The sequence below is a fragment of the Octopus bimaculoides genome, chromosome 9 (genome assembly GCF_001194135.2).
Source record: "Octopus bimaculoides isolate UCB-OBI-ISO-001 chromosome 9, ASM119413v2, whole genome shotgun sequence".
NCBI lineage: Eukaryota > Metazoa > Mollusca > Cephalopoda > Octopoda > Octopodidae > Octopus > Octopus bimaculoides.
The window spans coordinates 55,426,307-55,444,790 of record NC_068989.1 but is presented as its reverse complement, the minus strand read 5'-3'; the positions used below and the strand labels follow the sequence as shown (position 1 = coordinate 55,444,790).

At 34.6% G+C, this 18,484-nt stretch overlaps 1 protein-coding gene across 8 annotated transcripts in view; it reads left to right on the top strand.

Annotated features, from left to right (window-relative positions):
• The window catches only part of LOC106867580 (probable serine/threonine-protein kinase nek3), a 494,211-nt gene that overhangs the window by 468,315 nt on the left and 7,412 nt on the right, over positions 1 to 18,484 (top strand). For all 8 annotated transcript variants that reach the window (XM_052970692.1, XM_052970690.1, XM_052970696.1 and 5 more), the window contains 2 exons: positions 870 to 1,035; positions 13,900 to 14,037. In XM_052970692.1, coding sequence (XP_052826652.1) covers positions 870 to 1,035; positions 13,900 to 14,037 — 304 coding nt within the window. The remainder of the gene's footprint in view (positions 1 to 869; positions 1,036 to 13,899; positions 14,038 to 18,484) is intronic.

The window sequence follows — 18,484 nt, the reverse complement described above, 5'->3', positions numbered from 1 at the left end:
CTTATTCTTAGGCAAAAAATTCCAAACCTAAATTCCAAGATCATGCAAATATATGCACTCATACATATCTATGTATTTGCCTGTGTTGGTGGGATGGTTAAGTTGATTTACCTACCTTGTCTAACTCGCCTAACTATGAATATAGCAAGTTAAACACTTGACAATGACCATGGAACTTTTTTTAAATATTTGATAATCTCAACCAACACCAAGGCAAGAGTTTTAGGCTTACAGCTATTTTAGCCCTTTAACATTTAAACCAGTCGTATCTGGCCCAGATATTCTACCTGTTTTATGTTCACACCAGCCAGATCCAGTCTCTCATTTCTATCCTACAATGTCATTTTAAAAATAAGCAATCACATCATCAAATATCTCTCAAAGCTACAACATAATGCATGATTAATTAAAAACAGTGTGATTAAACAAGCATTATATTTGATAGTAATCTGAATACTCAAGGGTTCTATCGGTCTCTGTCATCTTTTAGTCTTTATCTTTACCTCTTCAATTCTATCCAATTTCTCTCTCTTCTAATATTATTTTGTTACTGACTTACTATGTGCAGTTTACTTAACCATCAACAATGCCTATTTCTCATAGATAACAACTGATCTAAAGATTTCAGATAGACACATCTGAAACCTCTTGAAGCATCTAATCACCTAAGCCATCTTCCATGATTGGTCATTTAATAACATAACTTGCTGTTGTTTCTTTGTGTGTTGACCATCTTTAAGTAATTAACTAACTACCTTCAAATTAATGATGATGTTAAACATTTTTTCTTTACTTTTTTTTCATAATCCCTGAATGAAGCAGCTGATTTAAAATGTGCATCTTTTTTTCTTTCTATTGCTAATTAACAGGTGGTCGAAACATCAATCAGTATGGTCGTGAATTCACTAATGGGCGCCCTCTACCTGACCATTTGAGAGTTCAGATTCTGCAGCTTGCTCTTCAAGGTGTCCGTCCATGTGAAATCAGCCGACAACTACAAGTGTCGCATGGCTGTGTTAGCAAAATACTTAACAGGTAAAGGCATTGCATACCATTATAACCTTCTTTCCACAATGACCCTTAACCTATTTTTTCCTTTTTGTTTGTTCCACAGCTTGATAGCCAGTATTGGAACATTAATACCAATTTGTGAAAAGTCCACAGTGCATGTGCCTTGATTTCTGCAGCCTATCAATGACTCCAGTTACACAGTTTTTAACATATTACTTTCACTCCTGATTCTGAGATTATTTACATAAGTTTTTCCTTTAACTCCTGTAAAGATTGTACCTGCTGGATTAGTCATTTAGTTGTGTCATATTTGATTTAGTTATCAATTAGTGTCTTCTGATTAACAATGAAAGTCAGTGAAATTTCATGGTTGCTTATTATTTACAGATTCTATTTCATTTGCCTTAAAATTAGTCAAATGTTTCAAGCACCAAGCAAGAAAAACTCATCAGTTGAGTTTTATGTTAATGATAGTCTTTCGTGGCTGTTTTAAGGGAATTGATGAAATATCAGTTGTAGCTCAGTTTCTTTCTATAAACTTCATATCTCTATTGATTATCGATCAAGATAGATATTTCCATCCAGTCATACAACTTATGCTATTCAATTTGTTGTACAGTTAGTGAGGTGACAGATGTGGTTAGTCAAACAATGTCTGACCCAGCTAGCCTCAAATGAAATATCAATGATAGTTATTGCTACTTGTTAGCTTAGCATGTTTTTTTACTTATTTTTCTTCTTCAACCGTCTTTCCAAATGGTTCCTTACAACAACATAGGAAGTCTTTTGGCAATGCTTGAATACTGATTTGTTCAGCAGAACTCAACAAAGAAATATGAACCAGGAAGGAACAAAAGTTTGAATTTGTAAACCTTTCAGTTGTTCAAGTGGCAAGTTGCCTGTAATTTTTGGTTAGAACTTCACTGAATGTCCGTTTCTTTGACATAACTCTAGTCTGACTAATTTCCTTATCTCATGGAACTCTAGTGTCAGCCTAGTGCATAGCATTTTATTATTTTTTTTTACTTTCTTCATTTTGTCTTCATTTTCTTCCTTTCTCTCCACCCCTTCCCCTTTGACTGACCCCTATCACTTGAGAGAAATCATTACAGTCAGCACTGATGCATGGATTAATTACATCTAATGCCAACTGTGCACTAGAATTGCACTGACTAAACTGCCTGGCCGAATCCTTTCAGGTGTAGACGGATTATATATGTTGTAGTTAGTATTTCTTCCTCTATAATAAGTATATATTAGACTCTGTTATTACAGCTGGCTTTAATCCTGCTTCTTAGGGTTGGCTGACAGTCTGTATTGTTGATCTGGCTTCATTACCTTATATAGTTGTTATGTTCAGGGGAGTTGCTTTGCTGGACGATATAATTTAGTATTTTAGCTTGTGATTTCTAAACTTACCAGCCAGCAGGTCTGTTTTCATCTTATTTTTACTTTTACATTTAAAATTTATTTTTTTCTTTCTCCTATTTAGTATAGAGATAAGTGTGTCAGTGGGAATTATTATTTGTTTGTTTAAATTTCTATTTTCAAAACAATATAATTTTTTTTCTTCTTCAAACATTTTAATTCAAACAGTAGAAAACTAAGTAACACCATTGAAATATAATGTTAAAAAGGATTATTTAAATATTGTCAAAATATTTTTGCATTCAACCATAATATCTTTATACAGCCTTTTCCCTGGAGATCATTCATGGTTTTAATGGTTCTTAAATAATTTACTGAAATAACTGCTCAGTCGTTTAATTCATATTTACAACTAAAATTTCAGCTAACTATAATACCAAATTCACTTCTAAACAGCTCTGATCATAAGTAGTGCACACATAAAGTTGTTCATTTATCATGTTTTTTTCTCAGATGGTTAATTCGAAGGCTAAGAATAATTTCTTACATTGGTTCTAGGCCTCATTGAATGAAATTGTATGACATTGCTGCTTTTCTCCAAGTTTTTGTAGTACATATGAAGTGAGATGGCTATAACTGTCAATCAAAACCAGGTCATACTTTCTGTTTGTTGAACACCTCACCTCTACAAGGCTCAGCAAAGCAAAGACACAACCAGTCATTTTCTTTTAGTTTTTGAATATTTAAGAAATTATGAGTGAGGTTTGAAAAGTTCCTGGCTTTAAGGGTATCGTGAAAGGCTTGGTTGAAGGCCCAACCTTCCGAGTTCTTTTACAGGGCTTAGAAAAACTGAAGGACTGCTACAATAAGTGTGTGAATCTGAGAGGGGAATAATTAGCTGACCTTCTGTATTTTCTTTTACTCAAAGCCAGGAACTTTTCAGCACCCTTGTTTCTTAATTGTGAAGACTTTTGTCAGAGAAGTTAAATATTTTGTTGTAGAATATAAACTGAATGTTGCCAACAGAACAGTCATATTATCCATCAGGACATTGAGTTAAGCCATATGAATTTGTTTTTTACCTTAGAAGAAAGGATTCCTATATTTTGTTCCTTAAGTTGTCTGAGAATCATGATTTACTCTACCTACTAACTTATAAATCATTTCTGCTTCAAAATCATCTTGTACATTGATACTTTATTGTTTGTTGCACTTGTATTTTAACAAGCACAATATTTCAAATGATACTACATCTATGCTTACTGTTTAAAGATTCAAGAGTGTAACAAATTTGAATTCATTCATTTATCGAGCCCTATTACAATTTATTTAGACTTTCACATAAAATAATCAATCACTGTAAAATATATTGTTTCATGAATGAAGTGAGAAATATTTACACTTTGTTCTCAGTAGGTTAGGTACTTTGGTATAATAGTCCCCCCCTGCCCCACCCACTTAGTAAATGGGTGTTTCTTATTATTTATTTTTTTTTTTTTGTTATTTCAATGTTTCAAACATTATGTGATGAGTGATTATTTTAACAATTACCTTCCTTCTCTTGTAATGCTCAATGGTGTTGTTTAAAAGAGTCTCAAAACTGCTGATTTTTGGTCACAACTTGTGTCTGTCAGCTACAATCATGATGACAGCAAGTATCCAAATTGGATAACCTGTTACCCATTAAGAGCTGCAAGCTACTCATCTAGGTTACCATATGCTGTAATACAATTTCCAGTGACAACCTTGTCACATCAGCTGTAAATCCTTGAGCTGTTGTCCCCAATGCAGAGAAGTGAACAGTGACTAAGTATGCGATATTGGATCATGCTTGAAACTCTTCTGGTGTCCTTGGCTCCCAGACTGCTGCCCTTCTCCATCAAATTGAGATGAAGGCATTACAATTAAGGAAAGAAGCTTTGGGATGGAATGGCTAATGCAGTGAACATGGATAGCTGTTATCATAATGCTTTTTCTGTACTCTCCAAGAGACATAGTTGAGAAAAATTATTCAGAAAAAATTTAGAATTTATTTGTATATTTTAATAAAGTTTATCATTGCAACAGCACAAAAAAACAAAACAAAAAAACGATTGAATGACAAAAGAATATAGATATATAAATTCTTTTTAGAATTAAACTCAAAGTGTATGTATGTTTCTTCAATGTAAAGTGTTAGTGTGTATATGTAAGTGTAATAGATGGCAGTTGTGGTAGACATTACTTCTATCTATCAATCATCATCCATACCATGTATATCATACCAAAGTGTGTGCCAATACTGATTATGCAGGTGGTAGTAGTTTGGGGATATAGTTTCATTTTGCATATTGATTTTGGCTGTAGTTTTATGGCTCGATATATTTTCTAGTGCCAGCCTATATATAAATGAACCATGTAAATACAGTCTTTTTCAGTTCAGCTTGTTGCACTATCATTACCTTTATTATGTTAATGTCGGGGCACAGGAACTTCGCAGGTTAGGCTTTAGATCAGATAATATAGAATAAAGTGGATTAGTGGTATATACTGTTGCATATACATCTCCAAGCCTTACTGTTATGGGATGAAACCAATGGTACTGGTGATATGAAGTATGATGGGTTTTTCTGATAAATATAATCATGGAATTTTCTACTGAACACAAAAACTATTTTGGTAAAGCAGTAGCATCTGAAAGTCTTGGCCACAGTAAATTTTTGGTATTTTGCTATTCTTTCCAATATAAAATTTGTTTTAACTGGAATTGAACTTGCAATAGAAGTCTGAGCAGATTTATTTGTTTGAAATATGGATTGCTTCTTCTCTTGTATTTACAGTTGTAGACTTGTGTAATTATCTCTAGCACTACAATTGTCAATGAGAATTTACAGCTTACAAATTTTAAGATGGATTTTTAATGAATACTTAAATTTTAATGGTGCTGAAGAATTAGAAGCATATCTAATTCAGTTTAACATAAAACTGTTTATGGATGACAAGCAATAAGCCTGAACTGGTTAAGTGAAAATTGCTTACATTATGTGACATAAATCTTATCATCAAAGGATGTTCTACAACAATTGAAAATTGTTTAGTTGAAATAAATGCTTAAACTTAAAAGATGACCTATCTCAGACTGATTAAATGTTTGAATCTAAAACAAAAGCATTGAGAATCAGCTAATGATTCCCTGCTAAGGCTTACTGCACAGGGCTCTTTATATAAATCCTCTGAAACCAAAGATGGACTTTATTAAACTTGCTCAGACTAATGTAAAGATTATCAGATGTCTAAGGAATATGCTCCAAACCACTAGCTCAGATCTAGTTGTGTTTGTTTGACTGGTACAACCAATGTAAGCATATGCTCTTGGATCTGTTGTACAGCCAAGTTCTTATATATAAGTATTTCATCCTATTAGCAAGGACATTCACCAAGTGTAAAGCAACAAGTAACTGAGCCAATGCTGGTCAAAAGATGCAGTAGTTGTTGGCCATCACTTCCCTCTAGCTTCTGTTCTTCACACTGGATGAAATGTCTTAAATTGGACCATTTCAGCAAATTCTATAGGTCTGTGTTTAACTTTAATATTAAAGGTATGTGTCCTACAAAAACAACTTAATGATGAGAAAGTTACAAATGACAGTTTGCATCAAATTATTTGTAATTTGAATGAACAACCAAATCAACTGCTGTTGGATACTCATGCACTGCACTCCAATACTGGCACACTGCACTCCAATACTAGCATACTGCACTCCAATACTAGCATACTGCACTCCACCATTCCTGCTTTGTTGTTAACACAATTATCAAATTATTATTAATCATCAAAACTAGAGTTAACTATAAAAGCTTTTCATGGTTTTGAATATAGAAACTTACCCAGTACTTCAGCTGTATTGTGGTTAAAAGCTCATAACTAGCTGCTTCAGTGCAAACGTTTTGAAAGGGTTCTAATGTTACTATGTTTTTGAGTGTTTACCATTAATAAGAATAACACTATCATTTTATTACTGGCATGGGTTGGGCAGTTTGACAGGAGCTGACCAGCCAGAGAGCTGCCCAGGTTCCAAGTGTCTGTTTTGGCATGGTTTCTATGGCTGGATGCCAACCACTTCACAGAGTGTAATGTGTGCTTTTTATGTGGCACTGGCATGCATGTTTTTCACGTAGCACCAGCAGGGAAGCTTTCTATGTGGCACAGGTGCTTTTTATGTGACACCAAAAAGAAAAAAAAAAAAAGGCAGGAATGATAATGAATTTTTCAGTGTGGAAGTAACTAGAATTATAATTCCATGTCTTTATGAAGCTATCAACAATGCATTACAACCAATTGTCTGGGTGGGAACAAAGTACAAAAAACATTTAAATGTTCAAACTTTTTCTTGCTCAGATCCATTTTGGAACAATGTTCATTGATAGGTAGCAAGAGTAAAGTACATTTTTCTTCAATTGACTTAAAGCATTAGATTGGTTTGGATGGAGAAGCTAATAGAATGTGCACAATCCGTCTCGCGAGAGATACCACTTATTTTTTATAGGCGTAGGAGTGGCTGTGTGGTAAGTAGCTTGCTTATGAACCACATGGTCCTGGGTTCAGTCCCATTGCATGGCACCTTGGGCAAGTGTCTTCCACTATACCCTTGGGCCGACCAAAGCCTTGTGAGTGGATTTGGTAGTCGGAAACTGAAAGAAGCCTGTTGTATATATATATATATGTATATATGTTTGTGTCTGTGTTTGTTCCCCCCTCTCCCCAACATCGCTTGACAACTGATGCTGGTGTGTTTACATCCCCGTAACTTAGCGGTTCAGCAAAAAAGACCGAGTAAGTCCCAGGCTTACAAAGAATAAGTCCTGGGGTCGATTTGCTCAACTAAAAGGCGGTGCTCCAGCATGGCCACAGTCAAATGACTGAAACAAGTAAAAGAGTAACAAATGCAAGCAATGGTCAATAGTCTTTAGTTGAGTCCCAAAAATAACCGCTCAAGTTCCTGACAGCAGATGGAATCTATATTGAAAGAAGTTAACAGCATAACTATCCATCAAAGCTACATACTCATTTTTTGCAACAACTCAAAATAAGTTGAAGAACCAAGAAAATGCAGTTCTTGCTAGATTGAAAGGAATCTCTTTATTGATTAACACAAATAAATGCATTAATCATGCAGCTTGTATAGATTTCCAAGAAATGAAATTTTTTAAAGGATTGTCCCAGACCATCACATAGTTTAATAAACAAGATTCAATGGATTAGTGTTCCTAAGTCAAAAGAAGAAATTGGAAAGTATTTGGGCTTAACAAACTTTCATTATGGGTTCATGCCAAAATCTACATGGTTGAGTCTCTTTTTACACCAAACAAAGAATGTCTTGGACAAAAAGGAATGTCTTCTACTTGTAAAATTGTAACCTTCTCTGTTAATATTTTACAGAAATTGAGTTGATGAGTTCATAGTCTCTGTATTTTACAAGAACTGTGCCGATTTCTTAATATTTTCTGTCACTAGTTTAACTTTTCTGTTAGTATTTCACATAAAGTATATTGAGGATTTAATTTTCCCTGTTTATTTATTCAGTCGAATTAAGCATCCATGCAAAGCTGGTTAGCTATGGCAGACTGAGGAATAGAGAAAGATAGATATATATATTACTCCTGATATAAAAAGAAGAAGAAAGGCAGGAGGGTTAAAAAGTGCAGTTAGAGAAAGATCTTTTTGTAGTCTCCATGAATTGGAAGATTTTACTTCTGCTTGGTAGGTCCTTGAAAATAAACTGCACCTCCAACTTTGGTAGCCTAGGTCTCTCTCTCTTTGTCACTTCTTTCAGACTAATCATTTTTGTTCTTGAATGAATAATACCAGGATGTTTCTCAGTACTTTTCACAAGGACATGAAGGTGATTCCACACAACCTATTTATGATATAGTTTAAAGCAATGTGGCCTGTTTGAAGTCAATGAAGTTTTTGTTAGTATTTCACAGAAACCATGTTAATTGTTTAACTTACCTGGTTAGTATTTCAAAGAAAGTGTATCAACAGTTTAACTTACTTTATTAGTATTTTACAGGATTTGTATTGATGGTGTTACCGCCCTAATTTGTTTCATGAGATATGTGTTGATAGCTTAACTTTCTCTGTTAGTATTTCACAGGAACCATTTAGATGTCTAACTCATCCGATAACTCTGGTAATCAAGAATTTTTGTTTAGAATTTATATTTACTGAATATCTTTTTAATGTTTTAATAACTTACTTAACCTCCTTGTCCTATTTCTGTTGAAATACACTGCCCCTGTTTCAATTGATTTTGAAAATTAGAAAGAATTTAGTAAAATAACTATTTTTATGAAGCTGGTTTTGGAACATAAATTAACATATTTTGATGGAAGGTTTTCATTTTGATTCACTTCAAGACATGAAATTTTGTATCATGGAATTAGGGGCAGTTCCAGGTGGGTTAGAATCAAAAGAGTTAAGTAATAAATATCCATAATTAATATGTGGTTAGAGAAATAAATTTGAATTGTACGTGTGTAGAAAATGCAGAAACACTACCTATGATAATAATTTCCACTGATGGACTGAAGTGAATTTTCGGAATGGAATTTCTCTAGAGATCTCTTTAACATTTAATATCTAATCACAATTATGATATTTGATGATAGTGTTTCTTATGTGGGTAGAGTTTGCAGATCATGCCATGTTGCATTCTTCTCTTCAGACTGACTACTTCTACTGTTTCATACCATCTAGGAATCTAAGTATTGAAATGGTTTAGAAATAGAGTCCTCCACTGCCACCATCATCAATCATCATCATCCTCATTGTAATCAGTCATTATGATTTTGCATCTGCTTATCCATGCTGGCTTGCAGTGGATAGGATTTCTGAGGCAGTACTTTATGGCTCATTGCCTTTCCTGTTGCCAATCCTTTCAGCCATCTCTTACAATATGCAAGAATGTGGTGTATTTATTCTAAAACTGACTTACACATAGCATTAAAAAAAAAAAAAGAGTCTAATCTTATGAAAAAATCCCTATGTATATCTCTTTAGAATGAGCTTCTCAAATCTTTAAAATTTTTAAAAGCCAAAGTAACTTTACTATCTAGGATCCAATTAGCATTATAATATTTCTCTTTAATGAATATTTAACATTAAACAATAATTATAGTTCTTAGTGTATGTATTTTTAAGATACAAAACAAATACTGTTCATGAATGCACTGCCAAAATATAAAAACAATAGTCTTGTTTTTCTCATGTTTTGTGTTCTTTTATCTTTGGTTTGATGTTAAACATGTCTGTGCGAGTTTTATGACAGATGCTGCAATTAATCAACCAGGATGCTATGAATGTTCTGTGAAAGGTAATCCTTCATAGTTCCATTATTTCTACATAGATCCTGTTAGTTATCTTAATGATAAGCCTGGCAGGACTTACAAGAGGCAGATAGTGTTAAACTCTGTAAAATTGTGATGTAATCTTTCAGAGGTGTTGCGTACACACACACTTAACTCTAAAATGTGTGCACCAAAATGCTGCATGAATACCATCATTTCACATGTGTGTGTGTGTGTCCGTCCCTCTGTCTGTCTGTAGAGGCATATATTGTATTTATGTATTTGTACCTATCTATCCTTGACTGATACTGGAGAGCTGCACTGGGTTCCAACATATATATATAGATATGTGTGTGTGTATGTTTGTATGCACAGTTTGTGACAGACCATGCCTTTCTTTTGCAGGGCTCAAATCTCATTTCTGAACCCATGCAAAACAAATCTTCACCATCTGTTCTGCCTATATGTCTGTGCACACATTTCAATGCAATGTCTGCCAGAAGGTTTGCATATCTAACGGAGGCCTCAAAAGACATTTTAAGACCCACCAAAATCAGAACTTATCTGTAGCTATTAGTGGTCCAAAACGGAAATGTAATCTATGTGGGTATCTTTTCAGAACATTGTCTGGTTTAAAAAGCCACATCAGATGCCATGACGGTTCTAAGGTGTAGGTACAGGAGGTGGTCAGACTCTGCATAAAGAGTAGACAACCACCACCATGTTGACATATATATATATATATATATATATATATATATATATATATATAGAGAGAGAGAGAGAGAGAGAGAGAGAGATGTATGAGATGCTCCAGCTGTGAGGAAATCATATGATGGACTTGGGACATTAAGTTAAGTTGTGTGTGGAATGTGAAAAGACAAGCCTAAAAGGGTAGTTAGGGGTACCTGCCTAACTATTTCTATTGAGTTGGGAGTGAAGAATGTGTGTGAAGCATCAAACTGATGAATTAGTTGACTTGGTGGGTGGATACACACACCATGTAGTATGTATGTTGGGCCGAGGCAGTGGTCAGATTGGAGTGGTTAGAGTTTGGAAGGACATGCAGCCTTAAAACCATGCCCAAATAGAATTTACAAGCAAAATGTGGTCCCTTGATTCATTGGTAAGTAACTTCATGATGGTAGATGGTAGTAACTTCAAATAAGAGCTGACTCAGACTATGACAACCTGTCCAGTATATGTGTGTGTGTGTGTATGCACATACACGCACTTTCACACTTTTCACATATGCATGTGTATACACAGCTGTTCTCTGTTAGTGAGACCATCCATCATATGTTGTGTATCCCTCCCCACTCCATCCCATTACATGGTATTTGTTAAAATGCATTTAGGAAATTACTGCCAGTGCACTGTTATCTTTGCAAAAGTCTGGAAACATTCACTGCTATTTATTCTGTGCTAACCTCTACACCGGCATGGAGACTTACAAAGAACATTCACTCTAAAGTCGGATTTAACTCACATTTGCATAGCAATAGACTAAATATTCCTAAAATAAAGCATTATATTCTAAAATGTAGCAACTATTTTCCAAATCATAATCTCTGGAATGACATAGTCAAAACTTGGGAGTTAATTAAATGATTGATTTCTGCTAACTTCAGGTTGCTGCATTTTGTGACACAATCTTTTAATGTGTCTGAGACATATTTGTTTTTAATTATTAGTCAGAGGAGAGCAAGTAGCATATGTGACTCTTTTGAAGAGTCATTGATGCTGTGAAGCCCTCCAATCAATTTTGGGGAGGAAATTATCCTCAAACTGGAAACCTGTTCCAAATGCTTGCACCAAATCGACCCTGTTAAGGCCATCCAATGGCCAGGTGTTGGTGTTGAAGGTGGTGAATGATTAAATCAATCTTCTTAGAACAGCAACAGTCCTTTCAACAAGCTTCCATATAGTTTCTCTCTGTCAAATTTCATTCACAGAGCTTCCGTTACTCCTAGGCTATGGTAGAAGACACTTGCCCAAAATGCTGCTCAGTGTGATCAAGCTTGAAAAATGCAGTTTTTCTGTGTTAGCATTGTATTTTTATAACTATTGTTTTTATAGCTGATTGCCCTTCTACCAGTCAGTCATTAGGTAGCTGGTAGAACCTGTTGTCAAGTTTAAAATATTGGATAAACTAAATCAAATTAATTTATGTGATTTGGCTGATGCTGTTGTACAACTTATATTCATGACTATATGATCAGTTGTCCACTATCTTAAACTCTTCCATTCTGCTTTGATAAAAACAATTAATCTTCTGGGGAAAGTGGACAGAGCTAGACCTTATATTTCAAGTTTGTCTTTAAGTGTAAAACAAATATACATCTGTCCCATAACTAATTATTCTACAATAGCAAACATTGTAAGCACACCAGTTTTTTTATGTTCAACCATTGGACAACATTAAACATAGTCTGTGCATATTGCAACCATTATACAGATATTTTCTTGAAGTGACAATTCAGATTCAGGGATGAAATATCATTGTTTTCTCTTTGCTGATACTAATTATGAATAAACTTTTAAACAAATTATTAGGAAGTATATTACTATTGTATACTTAGAGTTTTCCTTTTTTTTTTTCAATCTTGTGAAATATTATTTTAACAATTTTAAAAGTAATCATTCGACATTAACTCTTCTACTCCTAAGATTTGTATGAATAATTAAACAAGTTTATAGCTAATCCTCTCTTTCTAATATTCACATGTGACAATATAACACTAATTACTAATAACACTGAATTTTATGACTAAGAGAAAGATTCTTTACAACTTAACCATCCAGCTTCCAATTACATTAAAAAAATTTTGCTGTTATGATATGAAGAGGGAAAAATGAGAAGGATGATGAATCAAGCAGGTTTGATATTGTATTTGGAGGATTTAGTATGGGAATATTTGAGCTTGTCATCTCAATTGGATATGGGCTTATGGAAGAAGTGTTGTATATAATACTCAAAAAAAGAATTTTATGAGTAATATATAATATAAATGACAAAGTGTAAGTGGTAAAGTTGATACAATAAATGAAAGTAAGATTCAAATGACTGAAATGTTAGTAGAGATCAACCAGCTATACTGGACTGAATAACCAGATCTTAAAGAATCGCCAAAATCTCAAGAGTACATTTTTAAACAATTGTAATCGTGTGTTTTACAGACATGCTTCGTGGAGGTAGATATTCTCAAAGTGTGTAGCAAATGAGATTCTTGAATGTAAAGCTCGTTTGTAAGAAGAGTGGGAAGTGTCTTTGTTTGATATGTATAAATGTCGCTGTAAAATGGTGAAATCAATCACAATTGTGAACCTAAAATTCAATGATTTCTTTGTTTTTACTTCTCACTCATGACTTCATCAAAACATGAGACTTTCTTGATGGTTGCAGTCTGCAGGTCTGTCTGTGAATCCAGGCAATTCTTAGATATTGTCTTGATTGACAAAAGAGAACTAAATCCTGATTCATGCATGTAGGATAATAAACTTCTTGGTATGCTCAACAGAATAAAGCTACTTGTAAGAGTTCATTAATAATTTCATACTGAAATGTGATTTTAGTAACGTATACAGATTTTATTTTCTTTGTCACACCCTCTGAAATGCCATCTTGCACCCCCAGAGGGTACAGATATCTCAAGTTGGGAACCCTTGCTTAGTTTAAGGCAGAATATCAGCACCCATGACTGTTTTCAGGGTGTTTGTTACTGGAGGATGGAAATCCTCCTCGGACCAGGGATCTGCTTGCAACAGGATGGTCTCTAATAATGGTACCAAAGGAGTCAGGTAATGGTATTAAAACCAAGTGAGAGATTGTTGATAGCAAGTAAGGTTACTGAATGGACAAAATTTAAATATTAGGGAAGCTAAGAGTGGTAAAGAGTATTTACATGATGCGGTGATTGGGTCAATTTAGGTTTCTTAACAAATATGAATATAATATATGACAACACAGTGTTGATAAACTCTATTGAAGCAGTATAAATCAAAGAATAGATGGATAAATTCAGTGGACAACTACAAAAGTAAAATATCAATAACTTGTATGCAGGTTGTTTTGGTAAAAAACTTTTGTTTTTTCAAGTACAATTTAAAAATTTCCCTAGAGGAAAAATATCAAATGTTTATTTTAACTATTGTAATAACTACTTGTATTTGTGCTTCTCTTTCTTGTAGGTATCGTAAAACAGGCAGTATCAATCCTGGACAAATTGGTGGCAGTAAGCCAAAGGTAACTACGCCAGATGTAGTAAATAAGGTGCGACAATATAAAAATGAAAACCCTCAGATGTTTGCTTGGGAAATCAGGCAAAAGTAAGTCAATGAAGGATTTCAATTATCTGTTTATAAACCAATCTATGTACTAATAATCCTATGATATCTACTTGTAAAATTATGACCTACCATTTTCATAGATATTGTTTAGTTCCAGATTAGCTCTGATTCAAGACATTCTAGTTGTGACTAGCCCACTTTCATATATATATATTCAGGTATATATATATATATATAGGATTACTTGTCCAATGTGTCCTTTCTTTTTAAGATGACAAAGTATGATTTGAGGGCAAATCATGTATGCCTTATATTTCAGTGATCCCTTAGAAGCTCTGTCAGCAACTGAAGGAGCCATTCAGAGGTTTCTCAACCCTTAAGTTGCTCCCTCTGACTGAGGATTGAAGTTGAGGTTCCTCATTGCTTTATTTATATTTCATTTTGTTTTTCAATAGTAAGAACTATTCTTGGTTCTTTTATAGCATTGTTAAACCTTTATTAACAATACTGTTCTATATTTTAGAGATGAGGAATTCTGTACATTATTTACATTATTTACATTGGACGGATATGTGTCCTCATCTTGTTTGTTGTTACCACAATGTTTCGGCTGATTTACACTCCAGTCTTCATCAGGTGTCCTGGGTTCAAAATTCTACCAGGACACCTGATGAATGCTGGAGTGTAAATCAGCCGAAGCATTGTGGTAACAACAAACAAAATGAGGACACATATCCGTCCAGTGTAAATAATGTACTTCATTAATAATGCTTTGCATTGTCTTGGAACCAATAAATACCTTTTTATTAAACAAAGCATACATAATTGACCTATGTTTTGATAACCTACTCTTGAATTCTCCCCTCCCTGTCTATATGAAGTGCTATTCTTGACATGGATACTAGCATTTTTCACCTAATCTCAGAACAAATAGTCATCCTTTTTGATTTTTCTCCCCTGCTTTTGAACCATTTTAGCTAATGGAACTTGACTGCTCTTTACATCTTCAAGTATAAGTTAACTATTTCTACAATTTACACCCATTTATTATTATTATAATTGTTATTGTTATTATTATTATTATTATTATTATTATTATTATTATTATTATTATTATTATTATTATTATTATTATCAAGGTGGCAAGCTGGCAGAATCATTAGCATGCCAGGTGAAATGCTTAGTGGTATTTTGTCTAGCGCTACGTTCTGAGCTCAAATTCTGCTGAGGTTGACTTTGCCTTTCATCCTTTCAGGGTTGATTAAACAAGTACCAGTTATGCACTGGGGTTGATGTAATCGATTTAATCCCTTCCCCCAAATTTCAGCCCTTGTGCTTATAGTAGAAAGGATTATTATTATTCATTTATTGACCTCGAAAGGGTAAAAAGCAAAAGAAATAAAAGAATTCTGCTGAGGTCAGCCCCTTTTGGGGTCAATGTAATTGACTCCCCCTCCCCCAAATTCCAAGCCTTGTACCTATAGTAGAAAGTACACACACACACATATTTGTCTTGTCTTTCATGACCCATATATGTCTATTCCATCCAAGCCCTACACTAGTGGTTACACCTAATCCTTTCTACCCTAAACTTCCTTGTCAAGAAGGCAACAGTAATGCTTCATTTGCATATTTCATCATTTAACTTTGAAAGAGCATTTTCCAAGCTACTCTCAACCGTAAATGAATGTGTCACTAGTAGGATTAGTCTCTTTTACCAAAATTCTTTACCAGCTGACACCTGTGTCTTTAACTATCTCTTTCTTACAGCATTTCTTGCCTCTTAGATCTTTGAACTGATTACACAGCACTGAATTCCTGAGATTTCCTTTTCTACTTATCCAGGCTATTTCCTATTTCCTCCAGACTTTCTTGTTCCCTTTTGTTAAGTATATATAAATGTCATGTAACGTGCATATATTGGTACAAATTAACCTAAAGTATACTCTTTTACTCTTTTACTTGTTTCAGTCTTTTGACTGTGGCCATGCTGGAGCACCGCCTTTAGTCGAGCAAATCGACCTCAGGACTTATTCTTTGGAAGCCTAGTACTTATTCTATCGGTCTCTTTTGCCGAACCGCTAAGTGACGGGGACATAAACACACCAGCATCGGTTGTCAAGCGATGTTGGGGGGACAAACACAGACATACAAACACATACACACATACATATATATATATACACATATACGACAGGCTTCTTTCAGTTTCCGTCTACCAAATCCACTCACAAGGCTTTGGTCGGCCCGAGGCTATAGTAGAAGACACTTGCCCAAGATGCCACGCAGTGGGACTGAACCCGGGACTATGTGGTTGGTAAGCAAGCTACTTACCACTCAGCCACTCCTACGCCTTATACGTTTACTTATAATGTACAAATATTCCTATAATGTACCTGCACATTCCCCTGCATAATTCTTGGGCTGTTCACATCACTTACAGAGTTTTTTTGTCATTCTTCTTGGTATGTATGAGAATTGGAGGGTATACCACCTTCATGGCTATCAATGAACTCTGTATATATATATATATGTGTGTGTGTGTGTGCATGTTTATGTATACACACACACACACACACACACACACACACACACACACACACATGTACATACATTAAATATTTATATATACTTCGAGCTTAATCTTGTATTAGTTTGAGAGTGTGTATATATATTTGCCATGATGATGATGAGTTCAATGAGACCTTCTGGTGCTGATTATAACCTGTTTTTTTTTTCAAGAAACATACTTTGTTTCACTGACCTACACATGTTGAATAGCTGAGCTGCAGGGTATACTGTTTATGGTGGACATAAGTGTTACAACTACTGTCAAATGGCATCAGTATGGTGATGACATACAAAAACAAACATATGTTCATGCACGCACGCACACACACTCTGTTTATGGCTATTTTCTAGCTGAAAGTGAAGGCAGAAGACCAATAGTTGATAATCGGGTTGCAATTCTTGGAAATGGGACACAGTGTTTGTGTGTTAACAGGGAGTGATAGGTAGTATCGTTGTTGGGTCAAGGTCCACCTTTATTGTTTATGAAGGAAGAAGATATTGAATCTTGTTCTTTACGCAAAATTATTTTCGTGGTTATGATAGGTAGTGGAGGGTGAAGGAAAAGGAAAAGAGAAATGATTTACTGCTACCAACTATGTTGATCTCTTTGAGTAGTCTGGTCAAAAGTCTGTGGTTTCACAATGGTGTTCTTGTAATCCTGTGTTTGCCAAGAAAAGCACAAGTCACAAACTGGAAGAGAAAACTCTATGCAATTACATCAGCTAATAAAGAAGTTCCTCCAGGTTTAGGTATTGAATTGACTGTATGTAGCATTAGAGCATTGGACAAAATTCTCTGCAGTATTCCAATTCTTTGTCTCAAGTTCAAACCCTACTGTGACCTACGTGACAGAGTTATTTCATTGCTCAGTTGAACACCAGTATCTAGCTCTTGGGTACCTTTACTGGAGTTCATGCTATTCTTTTGTAAGCATATAAGTTAGGTTTCTGGTTTAAGGATACTTTCCTCCCTCTTGCTCCCCCTCCAGTCTTAGAAGTCTTGACTTGTTGGTCATGAGCACTGATCTCTTTCCTAATCACTAGTACCAAAATCAATGTAATCAACTAAGCCTCTCCTCGTGGAATTACTGGCCTTGTGCCTAAATTAGAAGCAATTATTATTATTGATAGTGACATAGGCAGTGATTAGTTGAATGAGAAAAAGGCAAAGTTGAAGCCAAATCAAAAAAATTTAAACTAGAATTTTGGATGTTGAATAGACTTGTTTTAACTTGTACCAACCAAAAGAAAACAGGTAATAAAAATTGAAGAAGTTAAATAATATCTGTATAAGATAATAAAACCATGTGGATATAAAGACATCTAATGTCTTTGGTGTTATTAGAATTTTGACTGTACGCTCACTGCAGGTGTTCTTACATGTGATTGTTCAATGAATCTGCTTGTCTTAGGACTCTTTTTTGTGGTTTTTATTCTGTATCCAGAACATATAGTCTTGTCATAAGAGTTATTTGCAATGGACATGGTTATATCACAATGGAAAACTGTAACCCTTTGAATAGGGCCTTTTATAATAATCGTCATACATTTATGACTATTTACACATCAGTCTCTTCATTCTGTCTGTCTCTCTTACTTTCTATCTGTATCTTACCTCACTTCCTCCCTGAATGCCTCATGTCTCTTCTTTCTGTCTGTCTTTCTTACATTCTATCTGCATCTTACCTCAATTACTCTCTGTCTATCTCCTGTCTCTGAATTCTCCCCTCCCTGTCTATATGAAGTGGCATTGGAAGGCCATCCAGCTGTAGAAACCTTGCCAGATCAGATTGAGCCTGGTGCAGTCTCTGGCTCACCAGTACTCATCAAACTATCCAACCCATGCCAGCATGGAAAGCGGATGTTAAACAATGATGATGATGATATATATATATATATATATATATATATATATA